Source organism: Phaethon aethereus (genome assembly GCF_964289735.1).
Source record: "Phaethon aethereus genome assembly, chromosome: 2".
Lineage (NCBI taxonomy): Eukaryota > Metazoa > Chordata > Aves > Phaethontiformes > Phaethontidae > Phaethon > Phaethon aethereus.
In genome coordinates this window covers 27,220,979-27,233,098 of record NC_138582.1, presented here as the reverse complement: position 1 = coordinate 27,233,098, position 12,120 = coordinate 27,220,979, and the positions used below count along the sequence as shown (strand labels likewise).

The window sequence follows — 12,120 nt, the reverse complement described above, 5'->3', positions numbered from 1 at the left end:
CAGGACAGCAAGTTGGATATTTCCTGGTACAGGCATAGGCCTTAAATTAATTGTATATCTTGTACTGGTTATTATAGAAGCTTTTGTTGGTTAAGTCCGGTTTTCACATCAGAATAAGCTGGTATTGCTACCCATTCATTCTTAATCCTCTTCCATTTCCTTTCTCTTCCATGAATGTTCGTGATACTCCACAGTGTACCAGTCTGGAGAGCCAAGCTGAGGGAGTAGCTCTATAGCAGCCTTAACCACAGACACAGCTGCTGTCTTTCCTTTCTGCCCTGGCTGTGGTTTCTCATCCCCTGTCATGCCCTGCTTCCACAGTCATTGGAGCTTTTGCTGAGCCATCTACAAGAAAATGTAGTCTAGCAAATCAGTGAGTAGTTTTCTGTGGGGTTGGTTGTTTAAGCCTGCTCAGGAAAAGGCCAAATTAAACGTTCTACCTGATTTAAGGGAGGAAGTAGAGGGAGGGTAGGAGGGCATTAATGAGTGGATAGTTTGGCTTGGGCTACTGTAGGACAACTGTCAAAGTTAAAGCTTCCCCTTCCCCCCCAAGTTCAGTCTTAAAATGGGTCAGTTACCCAGTATCATACATAAGTGGCTATAGAAACAGCTTGTACTGTCACAGTTGAAGGGGTGAGTCTGCCTCTTTGGGCATTGATGCTGGCTTGAAGTGGCTTACAGTGACTGTGGCAGAGTGGCATAAGACACCCTAAAACGCTGCTTCTATATAGCAGGATTTAAAGCACAGTGTATCTTTGTGAAAATAGAAGCTGAAGCAATATCATGTTTTAATGTCATCTCATCTCTGAGCCCTGCGTAGGTTGCGTGTTCTTTCGGACACACGCTCTTCTAAAAATGCTGTCGTAGTGATACACATCTGTAGTTCTGTTGTGATTCACTCCAGCCCTTCAAACAGTTATGCTTTGTTTTGTCACATGGAAAAAAAACCAGTTTTTAAAAATCAGAAACTATTGTAGATGAAAAAATTTAAGTCAGTAATCTGATCTCAGTGTCCTGATTTTTACAGTGGAATAGCTTTGATTAGTGCCAGAACTTTAGTAAGCTGTGTGATTATGTCGTTGGGAACTACATCCCATGTGTATTCTCCCTGCTATTACATCCATACAAAATCTCTGAAGGCAGTGCAGTACATAGTTCAAGGCTGGTTTTAGGTGTGCATCTGCCTGGCAAACAAGGTGGGATGACAGCTACTAAAAAATGACTTAATATCTGTGAAATCTGACGATTTTTGCTTGTCAAAAACTATGGGGACAAATGAAATACATGTGAAACAACGGAAAGCAGATAGCATGTAATAGTTTGTGGGTTTTCTGCTTTTCAGATTTGGCACTCACAAATTCCAGATATCCTTGTGGACAGTGTCGCTGGTAATGGCCAGGTGATGGGCAAAATTCTGGACCAGAGAAACCAAAGACAAGGCAAGGTTTGGAAGTGTTAGTGGAGTGTGGGAAGGCAATGATAAATAATGTAGTTTTTAGGTCCAAACACAAAAAGGAGTGTGACAATCAATGAATTGTAATAGGAATTAAAGAAGAGGTTTTGAGGCCGAGTCAAGAAGAGAGAAGTTTCTGGGGAAGAGCAGAAGTTGAAAATTACATTTTTTTGTGATGGAAGTACTGAGTAAAGTGACCTATACTGCTAGAGTGCATGGTATTCATCTAATGGTCTCTGTCTGCTTATCTGTTGACTAAAGTGCGTCTCTTGAAGTTGGCAGAAGGTAAAACATCTCTGTTTCTTCAGGTCAGGAAATTTCTCCTGGAAGAGGTCTGGGACTTCAGTGACAGCTGTTGTCCTGTATCTCAGACTCAAAGCTACAAGGATTCTGACACTGTGTGGGATGGTGGTGTGCCAACATCAGTCTTGAAAACACTGAAGTTCTCAGCAGAAACACCCCTGATTGTATTTTTTGCCTCAAAGTTCCCATCCACTCTCCATTTGAACTCTGGTTTTGGTTGGGGCTTTATATATATATATATAAAAAAAGCATATATATGTTGCCCTTCCTTTTTCTGTTAAGCACAAACAAAGTTTTTGTTTCCCACTCAATAAAAATACTCTTTCCTGCATTGTGATAGACTTCAAACTTGCTAAAATATGCCAGAGTGTCTTGAAGACTTAGTGCTCAGGGAATCAGCAACATCTGTGTAAAATGTAGCTTACAGCAGCTGCAATTCCATTAGAGCAGAAACCCTAAGGCAGCAAAAATACTCGCTGTTTTCTTGATGTAGCTTATCTCTCTATGAAAGTTTTCTAACAGCTGAATCCTCTGGGATCCACCAAGCCAAATCATAATTCAAATTATAGAATATATATGCTGTTTAACAGTCCTCCAGCATAAACATACTACATGTTTCAATGCTTTTATCAGTATTGGGAACTAGTACTTGACTTCACATCCTGCTACTCATAATTAGCATTGTTCTCCATTTTTTAACTTCCCATTGTGATCCTTGCTGTCCTTATAGTCACAGCTTTGTGCAAACATAGTGCTCATTTTGTTCACGCTGAACTAGCTACGTACTGAATTTCCTATTTTTGCAGGAGATCTGTAAAAACATACGAGGAAACAACAGTGCAAAAAAAAATTGTTTATCATCTTCATAATATGGTATTTTCTTGAGCAGACTCTTCTTAGACATAGAACGTCCGTGTTGTGGCCAAAGGAATAGCGTATCCCAGATACCTGCAAATTTAGTTGCCCTGTGTTGTCAATGTCAACGTAGTCACAGAAGCACAGAGCCAAATGCAGTCTGAAATCTGCCTGGGACCTTGTCAGGAGTCTATGTAGATTGCACTCCCTGCTGCTCTGGCAATACTGTCACTAAGTCACCCGGCTAGTAGGTGTCCCAGCTAATCTGAAGCTAGTTCAGGCATCTCTGCAAGCCATTGTGTTGTCTGTGCGATAAATTTGTCAGTAGAAACAAAACACAATATGGAAACCATGTAACAGATGAATTTTCAGTACTGGGGTAATATGCGTGCCTGCTTGTGTTATATATGCTTTCATTACATGTTTTATTAACTTTAATCTTGGCAAATACCCTTTTAACACAGGCACTTTTCATAATCAGTGAAGATATGCTTTCATACTCAGATATATAAGATCTTCTAAATTCCAGATTTATATTGTATTCATGAAGAGGAATTGCAAAGTTCTTTTTTCCCTTTAGAGCAAAATTTGACATTAGTCCTTAGAGATCCTTATTGTTCTTACACAGTTCAAATTCAGGTTGAGATTCTCGTTGAATGTCATATTGCAATTGCTAGATAACAGTTTACAGGATTTAAGTGATTACATCCTTTTTATTTTTTTGAGTGACCTTAGTTTTGCTACACATCAGAGTAATGTCACTTGTCAATACAATGAACTTGACTGTAATAGTTTCGTTTTAAAAGCAAACTGCATATAATGCCCAGGTAAAAACAGGTTAGATAAGAAACTTCCATCTTTTTAAGGAATATAATTTTACCAGAATTCTGTTGCAAAGTAGCAGTTCTTTTTTCGAATTTTATCGAAGAAAAAATTCTTTGATAATATTGAATTCTGTTGTCTTCAATCTTACAAACAAAACTGTAAGGCTTCCAAATTAAATGACAGCAGTGTGTTCAGTTTTGTGATAAGTATCTGCATCAGTTATAATTGAAAGAAAGATTGATGATTTCCCCCCCTCCAGTCTAGTCAAATCTGTTGAATTATGTTGAATTGTAGGCTTTACAGTGGCTTGCTTTGGAAAGCTTTTTTTTAATGAGCTATTAGGACAGCATCTATTCAGCAGCTGGCTGATTAGACATCGGACTCGGTAACTTAGGAAACACTACTGAGCCTTTTTCTTTCTAATTTTTCTCATAGGCATAATAAAGCAATGAAGATAAACTGAAGGAAGGAAGGTGTACATGTCTTACTGATCAGAAAACTTTCTGAAGTATTTGGACAAACTACTTATATAGGTAGTAAAATCTAAAAAAGTAAGATATCTTCCTTTTCTGTTTTATTTAGAAAACCTCATAACTAATGAAAACCTCTTTCATGACTCTCAGTGGAGTTACAAAAGTAAGTTAGTATGTTAAGGACAAATGTGAAGCCTACAACACAGTGAGTTCTGTGGAGTCTTACCAGATTCTACCAGGCTTTTTGTGGTAGGATTTTGATGAAGGGAGATTGCCTGTTAGTTCTTCACAAAGCTTCCAAATCCATTTAAAGGCTACCCAGTTTTAAAAAATAGACCATTGTAGGAGAAGACAGTAGCTCCTCATGATTTCAGGGTTAGCTGCAGTTTTGGCTTCTTTATCTTCCTGAATATAAAGTAATTCTCTAGGCATGTGGAGATTTAATGCTGTTCCCTCTGGAATAGAAGTCTACAATGAATAGAGAATCTTAGCCCTTTTTTTTTTTTTCAGTATGAAAGCAACACATTAAGTGATATGCAGTTCATAAATACAAAATCTGCTGGCTGAAAGTACCACAGCTATTGCTGTAAGGACCCTGTTTTATAAGTTTGTTAGGCATTATATAAAAGGCATTAAAACAGAAAGCAAACATTTGCATTTGAACTTCTGTGATGTTTCTGCTTTAGGTAGAATTCAAATAAATAGAAACTATATGTTTCACAGTGGCTTCTAGAACTATGTGCAATAACAGAGTTCAGAACAAGAGCAGCTGATCTGCCTTTTCTTTCAGATTTCAGAGAATCTTGATACAAAATTGGGATTATGACATCCAGCAATACAGTCCTCAAATTATACTAAATCTTAAAGTCTCCAAAGTACGTAAGCCTTTGCATTCTCACCTGTGAAGTTCTTTATTCACGTTAAGTTCTCCGTATTTCCAGAATTGTTTCTAGGTATTTTTGTCAATCTAGCCATCAAGATTCAGGACAAAGACTGCTTTATTTCTCTGTGTTATTTTAATAGGTTGAAAGTGCGTGGAGAGCATGGGTTATGATATTGACCGTTTCGTTGGCTATGTTAATGAAGGGCTATTATGCTCCATTTGCCGTGATGTGTTAGAAGATCCATTACAGGCTCCTTGTGAACACGCTTTCTGTACTGCTTGTATACATGGATGGCTTGTTCATCACAGTAACTGCCCTGAAGACAGACAAATGATTGATGTATCTTTACTACGACCTCTCTACAGGTATACAATAATCTTGCTGTACATTGAATTTAGGATTTCTCAACTTTGCTTGCATAGCTTCATATCTTGTCATTTACTTTCACTCAAATTGTGTTTATCCAATATGCCTATAGCAGAAACCGATTGCTTGCACGAAAGCATTAGCATTTTCTGTTTATTATAACTAACTTTCAAGGTATTAAGATTTCAAAATGTAAAGAACACTTAGTTTGTTCTCCACCTTTTTATATCTTGAATGCTGATTCTAGATTTCTGTCTGGATATTATTCTGAATGTCTTCTACAGCACCAAAACTTTCCCATATTTTTTTAGGGAAAGCAGGCAAAGCAACTCCTGACAACAGTCCCTAAACGCTGTATATCTTTTTTTTTTCTTTTCAGTCTGACCTAGATACTCTAGTGGGGTTTGTAATGAGTAACTCCTATAGATATAAACCAAACTTCTTGCCTTCAAATCCTTTTTTAAAAAGGTCTTTAGCCATAAGAATATCTATCTTGAGCCACCTTGTCATGTAAAGCAGGCTGTTTTCACAAGTGTCTTCTGTAATTGGTCAGGCAGTTGGACTAGATGATCATTGTAGGTCCTTTCCAACTATATTCCACTCTATTCTGTTCCATTCCATTCCATTCCCAGCACAGAGTTTCATCAGTAGATGCTGCTTGCTGTTTAACCCCTGCATTGTCTAATCTTGCTCAGATTAACAGTTGTCTTTAAAGCCTTCAGCCACAGATGTTAAATTAACTCCATTAGTACTCCCAGTATTTTTGCCAGTAATGAGATTTTACTGTCTGTAAAGTTGAAGTATAGTGTAGACAGAACCCTAGAGTTTAATTTATGGATTTTTTTGTCTGTACTTACTGTAGTCAGTTTGGTTTGGCATGTTTAGAAACAAAAAACTTAAATAATGGAGAAGTAGTCATAGTGTTTGTCATTGGTCGTATCTGCTGATTTAGTGAAAAACTTGCTCAAAAAAGTAAAGACTTCATTTGCACATTTAATTTTGGAGACTGAATTTTCCAGAAACATCGTTTCTTTTAAGCCTGTTCTTTTCCAATACGGTCACTTGAATTCTAAAAAAAAAAAATTAAACTCATTACTCAAAATTTTTCCTAATGGAGATTAGAATCTTACTTTCTTTTCCCAAAAGTTGAAAATACAAATTTTTCAGTAATGTTCCCAGATTTAAGAACAAATTAATTTTTTTTGCACATAGATATATGAAAAATGATTTAAACCGTCTTCAGCTACATTGCAAAAACAGAGAGCATGGCTGTGAAATGGTTTGTTCTCTGGAGTCTATAGACAGGCATGAAAGGGAGTGTGAATACAGTCAGATACCTTGCTCCAATGCCGGTGAGTAACATTCAAAGAAGTTGAATTCTTTCTATTCAGAAAACGTGTGTGTATCATCTTTCTGTCAACAGAACAGCAATAATGGCTGTTATTTCCAAACAGAAATTCAAAACTTTAGCATGATCTACTCTTTACAGCAGTCTTTTTGAACAAAATTTGTTACCTATTTACAGCAATCATGAACATTAGCAACAATTTCTTATCCAAGAACTAACCAAAATGACAGAGAATAGTGGACTTCAAATTTATGAAAATACAGTAGCATGTTTCTTTTGTTTTCTATCAAGTTATGAGTTTGTCTTTCAGTTTTGACTGATCATTTTGATATTTGAATCAATGTAATATCACCTCCAGAACACTTATGGCTCGCAATTTCTTCATAAAACAGACGGTTCCCTGGTGCATGTGCAGCCGCTCACAGTCTCATGGTTTTAACAAAAAAGTATCTTGAAAATGAGACTTGTTTTAAGTTAAATTCTGGTTAGAATTGGTGTGTTCATGTTAAAGTCTTTGTTTAAAACAAATATACACTTCCTGAGGAAGAAACATACTGCTAAAAAGAAACAGCCTGCTAAAATTTCTCAATTTTATTCAAAATGTCCTATGTTCCTAGACAAAGTTAGTTTCTAACTAATGATGCTAAGGGCATAGTCAAGTCTGCCATTGTAATTAATTATAAGAAGATAACAGTGCTAGGTTTGTTCCACTAGAAGTTATAATTTTTCTCAGCAGTAAATGACTCCTGCAGATGCTTCAGATTCACCTGGTTTACTTTCTACAAAAACAGTAGCATTTATAGATTTAGCACACCTTATCTCTCATGTCTGGTGCACAGGCTGTGAGGGCTCTTGCGTCTCTTGAACTCTTCCTCAAGAGTACATCAGAGCGTATTTTGAGTACCTCCCATTACAAATCTTTATATTTATTAGTAAAGCACTTCTAGAGGGCTGTCGTTTGTAATTTTCTGTATGGTTTGTTGGCAAGTTTCATTGCTCCATTGTTTCAGTTTTCCTGCATCTATTTTATCTTCAAATGAAATGGAAGGAACTATAGTATATATATTACATCAGTGACCCAAAGATTAGAAATAAAGACTACATGCTTCAAAGTTTAGCATGTTAAATGTATCAATAATTTATATAGTGTTCATTTTTGGTCCTGCACATTTTACACTACAGACTTGTAAAGTTTTTATCCCAGAATTTCTGTGGGAAAGCTGCTATTTTCACATCAGATATTAAATGTTCGTAAATAAATATTCTTGTTTATGTGGCCTAGTATGTTATACACAGGCCCAACCAATGTTCAGGAAAACAAGGTTACATTCCATCTCACCCAGTTTTGCTACATGTCCTTGGACCTTTTTTCTAAATTTGATATATAATGGGCAAGTTTTTTTTCACATGTGCATTCCTCTTCAATTTCAGTCATTGCAGTCTGTGGTGGAAGTGCAGACAAGACGCTAGAGTTTTAGCTTGGCATTAGTGTTGTCATTACTGAAGTTGCTTTAATGCCAGACCAGTGGCAGAAGACTTCACAGAAAATATCTACTTTTTAATATGTATTTTCAGTTAATGGATAAATATATTAATACAGCTTTTTAAGAGTGTTTTATTACTAGTATGTGTTAACTATCACATTTCGTACTCTAAAGAAATCACTTTTTTTCATTGCTTTAACAGATTGACAGTTGCCTTGCTCAAGATACTGTAGCTTGTTTGCTTGAGTGGTTTTGTTTGGCATTAATTAAAATGCTTTTTTTAGTTGTAAATGACAGGCTTACTTTACTGTTCCCTGTTCAGGTTGCACAGTTCAGATTGAACGACGCAACTTAGATGGTCACCTGGCAGTGTGTGAATATCGGAGCCGTGAATGCCCCAATGGTTGTGGGTACACCATTCTCACTGCAGAAGACACACAGCATAATTGTGTAGCAGAGCTAAGAACCGAGCTAGAACTACTTCGGTACAAATCTTCTGTTTCTTTGACGTTTGTATTAGTCTGGGCCTAAAATCACTGCATAAAAGCACTTCAAATATTAGGACTGCATTCCGGTATGTGTTAAATAGTCTGTTAATTACTTGATCCTAATGGGCCAGAGTATTATTATGTGTCAGGACAGACTTTAAATTCTTGCTGGTTTGACTTTTTTGATTTTTTTTTTTGTCCAAGTTATCATAAATCCTAAAATACCGATGCTTGCAGTTGAACTGCAAGCTGACTATAAAATGGCAAAATACCTAACAAGAGAATGAAGTGGGCAATTTCATTTATCCATTGGCCTGACATAGACCCAAAGTCACATTATTTAATAATTGTGTTTAGTTGTTTGGGTATTTTTAAAAATCCCAAAGATAAAAATCTCTAATTATTTTGTCAGGTACAGACTGGTAGATTAAAACACTGATGATCTAATTTTCAATTTTTATTAAAATCCTGCCAGATTAACAACAGTTGATGAATATGACTTTTCTTACCGGCATCCTCTTTTTACTCCTATATACGTTTCTATAGCTTTCCCTTTCCATGCTGTTCCAGTTGGGCTGTTTTTTTCCATGCTCCTTCTTATTTCTATCTTTCAGCTCACTGTTTGAGTCTTGTGGTGTTGAACCTTTCTGTGAAGTCAGGCTTAAATCTATTTTAAACGCACTGAGACACAAGGGATTCTGCTACCTAGTTTCTGAACTGAAAATGCAAATGTAGTAACAGCTAGGTTTTAGCTGTGAATCTGTGTGAGTGATTAGGTTATAATAATTTACTGCATACTATCATTTAGTGTCCGCCATAACACTGACAAGGTGACATGTTTAGCAATACTGTAGTATTCACACTTTTTATCTTGACTGCCTGTGCTTAGTAATACTAAGTAAGCACATACTATAAGTAAAAGGCAGTAAATCACTGATCTTGAGTTCACAGAATTATTTCAAGAATATGATACAGTTGTCCCCTGTATAGGCTGTCTGTGGTCACTTCAGTGCCCCAGGCACAATGCACTTTTTTATGCCAGTTCTATTTAAATTAATAAATAGTATTATCATGCCTTTAGAGAGGTGTCCTGTAGAGCATGATGGGAATCTGATTGGGCTGTTTGGCTGCAAGAAGTCTTTCTGGAATTTTCAAATAATTTTTGTCCATGCCTATGAGACCTAACAAGGTGAAATAAACTTTTTAGGTCAGAAATGATATGCAGAGTGGAGGAGGCAAAACATGAGATGGAGTCAAGGTTAGATTCACAGAGAAGGCATATGGTCCAAAAAGAGAGTATTCTGCAAAATGAAATTGAAGAACTAAAGGTAATTATGATCATTTTATTTTCTTTGTTTTTTCTTCTCCCCTAATAGTCTAGCTTTTTGCTTTTCACAGTAATAGTCTCTTATTTTATCAGTAAGTCTCTTATAAATAAGAGACTTATTTTAATATAGCCTGATACAGATGAGAATTCCATTAAGTATGGGAAGCAGAACAGGAAACATCACAGAACAATGATTTTTAAAGCCCAAAGCAATGGATGTGCTTTATTGTTTACATTTTTATTTTTACTGGATTTGATGTTGAATCCTTGAAGAATGTATCTGAACATAACCAAAACCTTATTCTGTTTGGGGTCTTGAAATACAAAATTTAAGCAGTAACTGGATAAATCTACTGTTTCTTATTAGACTTTATAAGAAACTTTTTGCACTTTTAGGAAAACTGTATTGGAATCTTTGAAACAAGACCATCTCAGTAGGTAAATGCTGGATTGTGTCTCAAATAGGTTATATTTGTTCTGCTATCAAAAAATTATTTTAGTGTTGCTTATTCTTTATAATCCATCACCCTACATGCATGGCCAATTCAACTTCATACCACCATCATTAGAAAAGAGTTTGTTTCTTGCAGAGTCAGATGTCACGAATGATGTCAGATGTACGCTCTCTGATGGCTGCAGAGAGACAGCACCGTCAAGAGCTGGAGCAGGCAGAGCTGGAAAAACGGGAATTAATGGAGCTGCTGAGGGGGCTGCAGAAGGACTGTCGATTAACTACTACAGAAGAAAGTAGGAAGTCAACAAATTTCCGCCCTCTAGCACGACTGGAGAGTGTAAAAAGAAAACCTAGGGAAGTTACAGTTATCTAAAGAGAAGTAAGCTCAAAAAGCATTTTTTTCTCATTTCTGTGACCATCTGGCAAACTTTCCTACTTTCTATGAATGATTGGTAAACTGTATATCATGTATGATTTACTTGCTTTCTTTTTAAATCTAGATTACTTCCTAATTTCCTCTTGGGGGCATAAAAACAAATGGGGGAATTTTCTTTTAGGGAACACTGGGCATTGAAAACCAATAATTGACAAATACATTTTTATCTAATGTTTTTATAAAAAGGGGGAAGGAGACTTGGTTTATTATCTCTTCAGTGCATCATGTACAGGAGTCTTTCAAGCCTGAAAGCCTAGAGCCTTTTAAGGTCAAAGATATTTAAAGGTTGTTTCCTTCCTGGTCCATTATAGTGCATTTAAGTGTGGTTTATGCTTATACTTGAAACAGAAGGAAAATGTAATCATCAGTAATGACATTTGGGATGTACTTAATTTTGGGAAAAGTCAGTAATAGAGTTAGTAAGTCAGTAATAGAAGTTAATAGATTTTGTTTGTTTATAGTCTGTAGAAGGTCTATTTCAAAGGTGGAAAGAAAGCATTTTAAATTGTCATTCTACAGCTATGTAACGGCTTCAGGTGAGGTTGAGACTTACTTTAGAGCTTCTCTAATTTCCCAGGCTGATACACACTTAAGAGACTAATACCAAAGCCCAAGATAATAGAGTCATCTAAAACCTTTTAAATAGATGCATGAATTAACTTGGGAGTTTGAGGGAGGGGATCTGCATTTTATTTAAAAATTTGAAGCTTTTCTATGTGAAAGTATCGACTATTTCTACAGGGTCCTTTAAGCTTAAGACCAGCCCGTTCAGTACGCAATATCTTTAAAGCATATATAAATACCTTGAGTATCCTTAATTTTTTTTCAGCAGGTTTAAGGCTATTTGAACATTAATATCCACAACGGACAAATATTTGCACAGTCATTTGGACTTCGGACATCTTTATTAGTACTCAAGTTTACAGCTATGTAAGAGCTAGCGTTTTTTAACAGACCCACAAATACTGCATCAAGGGGGCATTTATCTGTAAGGACTGCATGAGAAATCTGTACAGTTCAAAGGGTTTTCTCTAAACTTCTCACTCAGCCTGTTCATGTTGTTTTCAGTGCTATAATTAAGCCATATTCTGTTTGTTGCAGCTCTTCAGCGGAGTAACTAGAGGAGAACCTGGCTTCCTGCTTACTGAACGTGCTAAATCAGTTTTGAACTTTCAGGAAAATGTGCAGAGGTGCAACAATCTGAATAAGCTAATTTTATAGTTTAGAAAGCAAATACATTACTGTGCATGTCTTGCTGTCACTCAGAGCAGCGCTTTTATGGCAAACGGCCTGACCAAAGAGAGAGGCAGCAACCTTCTTTAGCGTATACACTACATTATGAAGACTTGCAGTCAGAGCTGTCTTAATTTCAGTCATTAATAAATCCCTTCTAACATGCTGTTTCTTTAGTACCACTGATGCAG

The 12,120-nt window shown here is 36.4% G+C and overlaps 1 protein-coding gene across 1 annotated transcript; it reads left to right on the top strand.

Moving 5' to 3' along the window:
• Positions 1–4,952: 4,952 nt before the first annotated feature.
• LOC309402909 (RING finger protein 151-like) lies at positions 4,953–10,633 on the top strand (the record flags this gene model as incomplete). The annotated part of the gene is made up of 5 exons (XM_081996877.1): positions 4,953–5,158; positions 6,372–6,511; positions 8,314–8,476; positions 9,687–9,807; positions 10,397–10,633. The coding sequence occupies 5 exons, from the start codon at positions 4,953–4,955 to the stop codon at positions 10,631–10,633; spliced, it is 867 nt and encodes a 288-aa protein (XP_081853003.1).
• Positions 10,634–12,120: the final 1,487 nt, after the last annotated feature.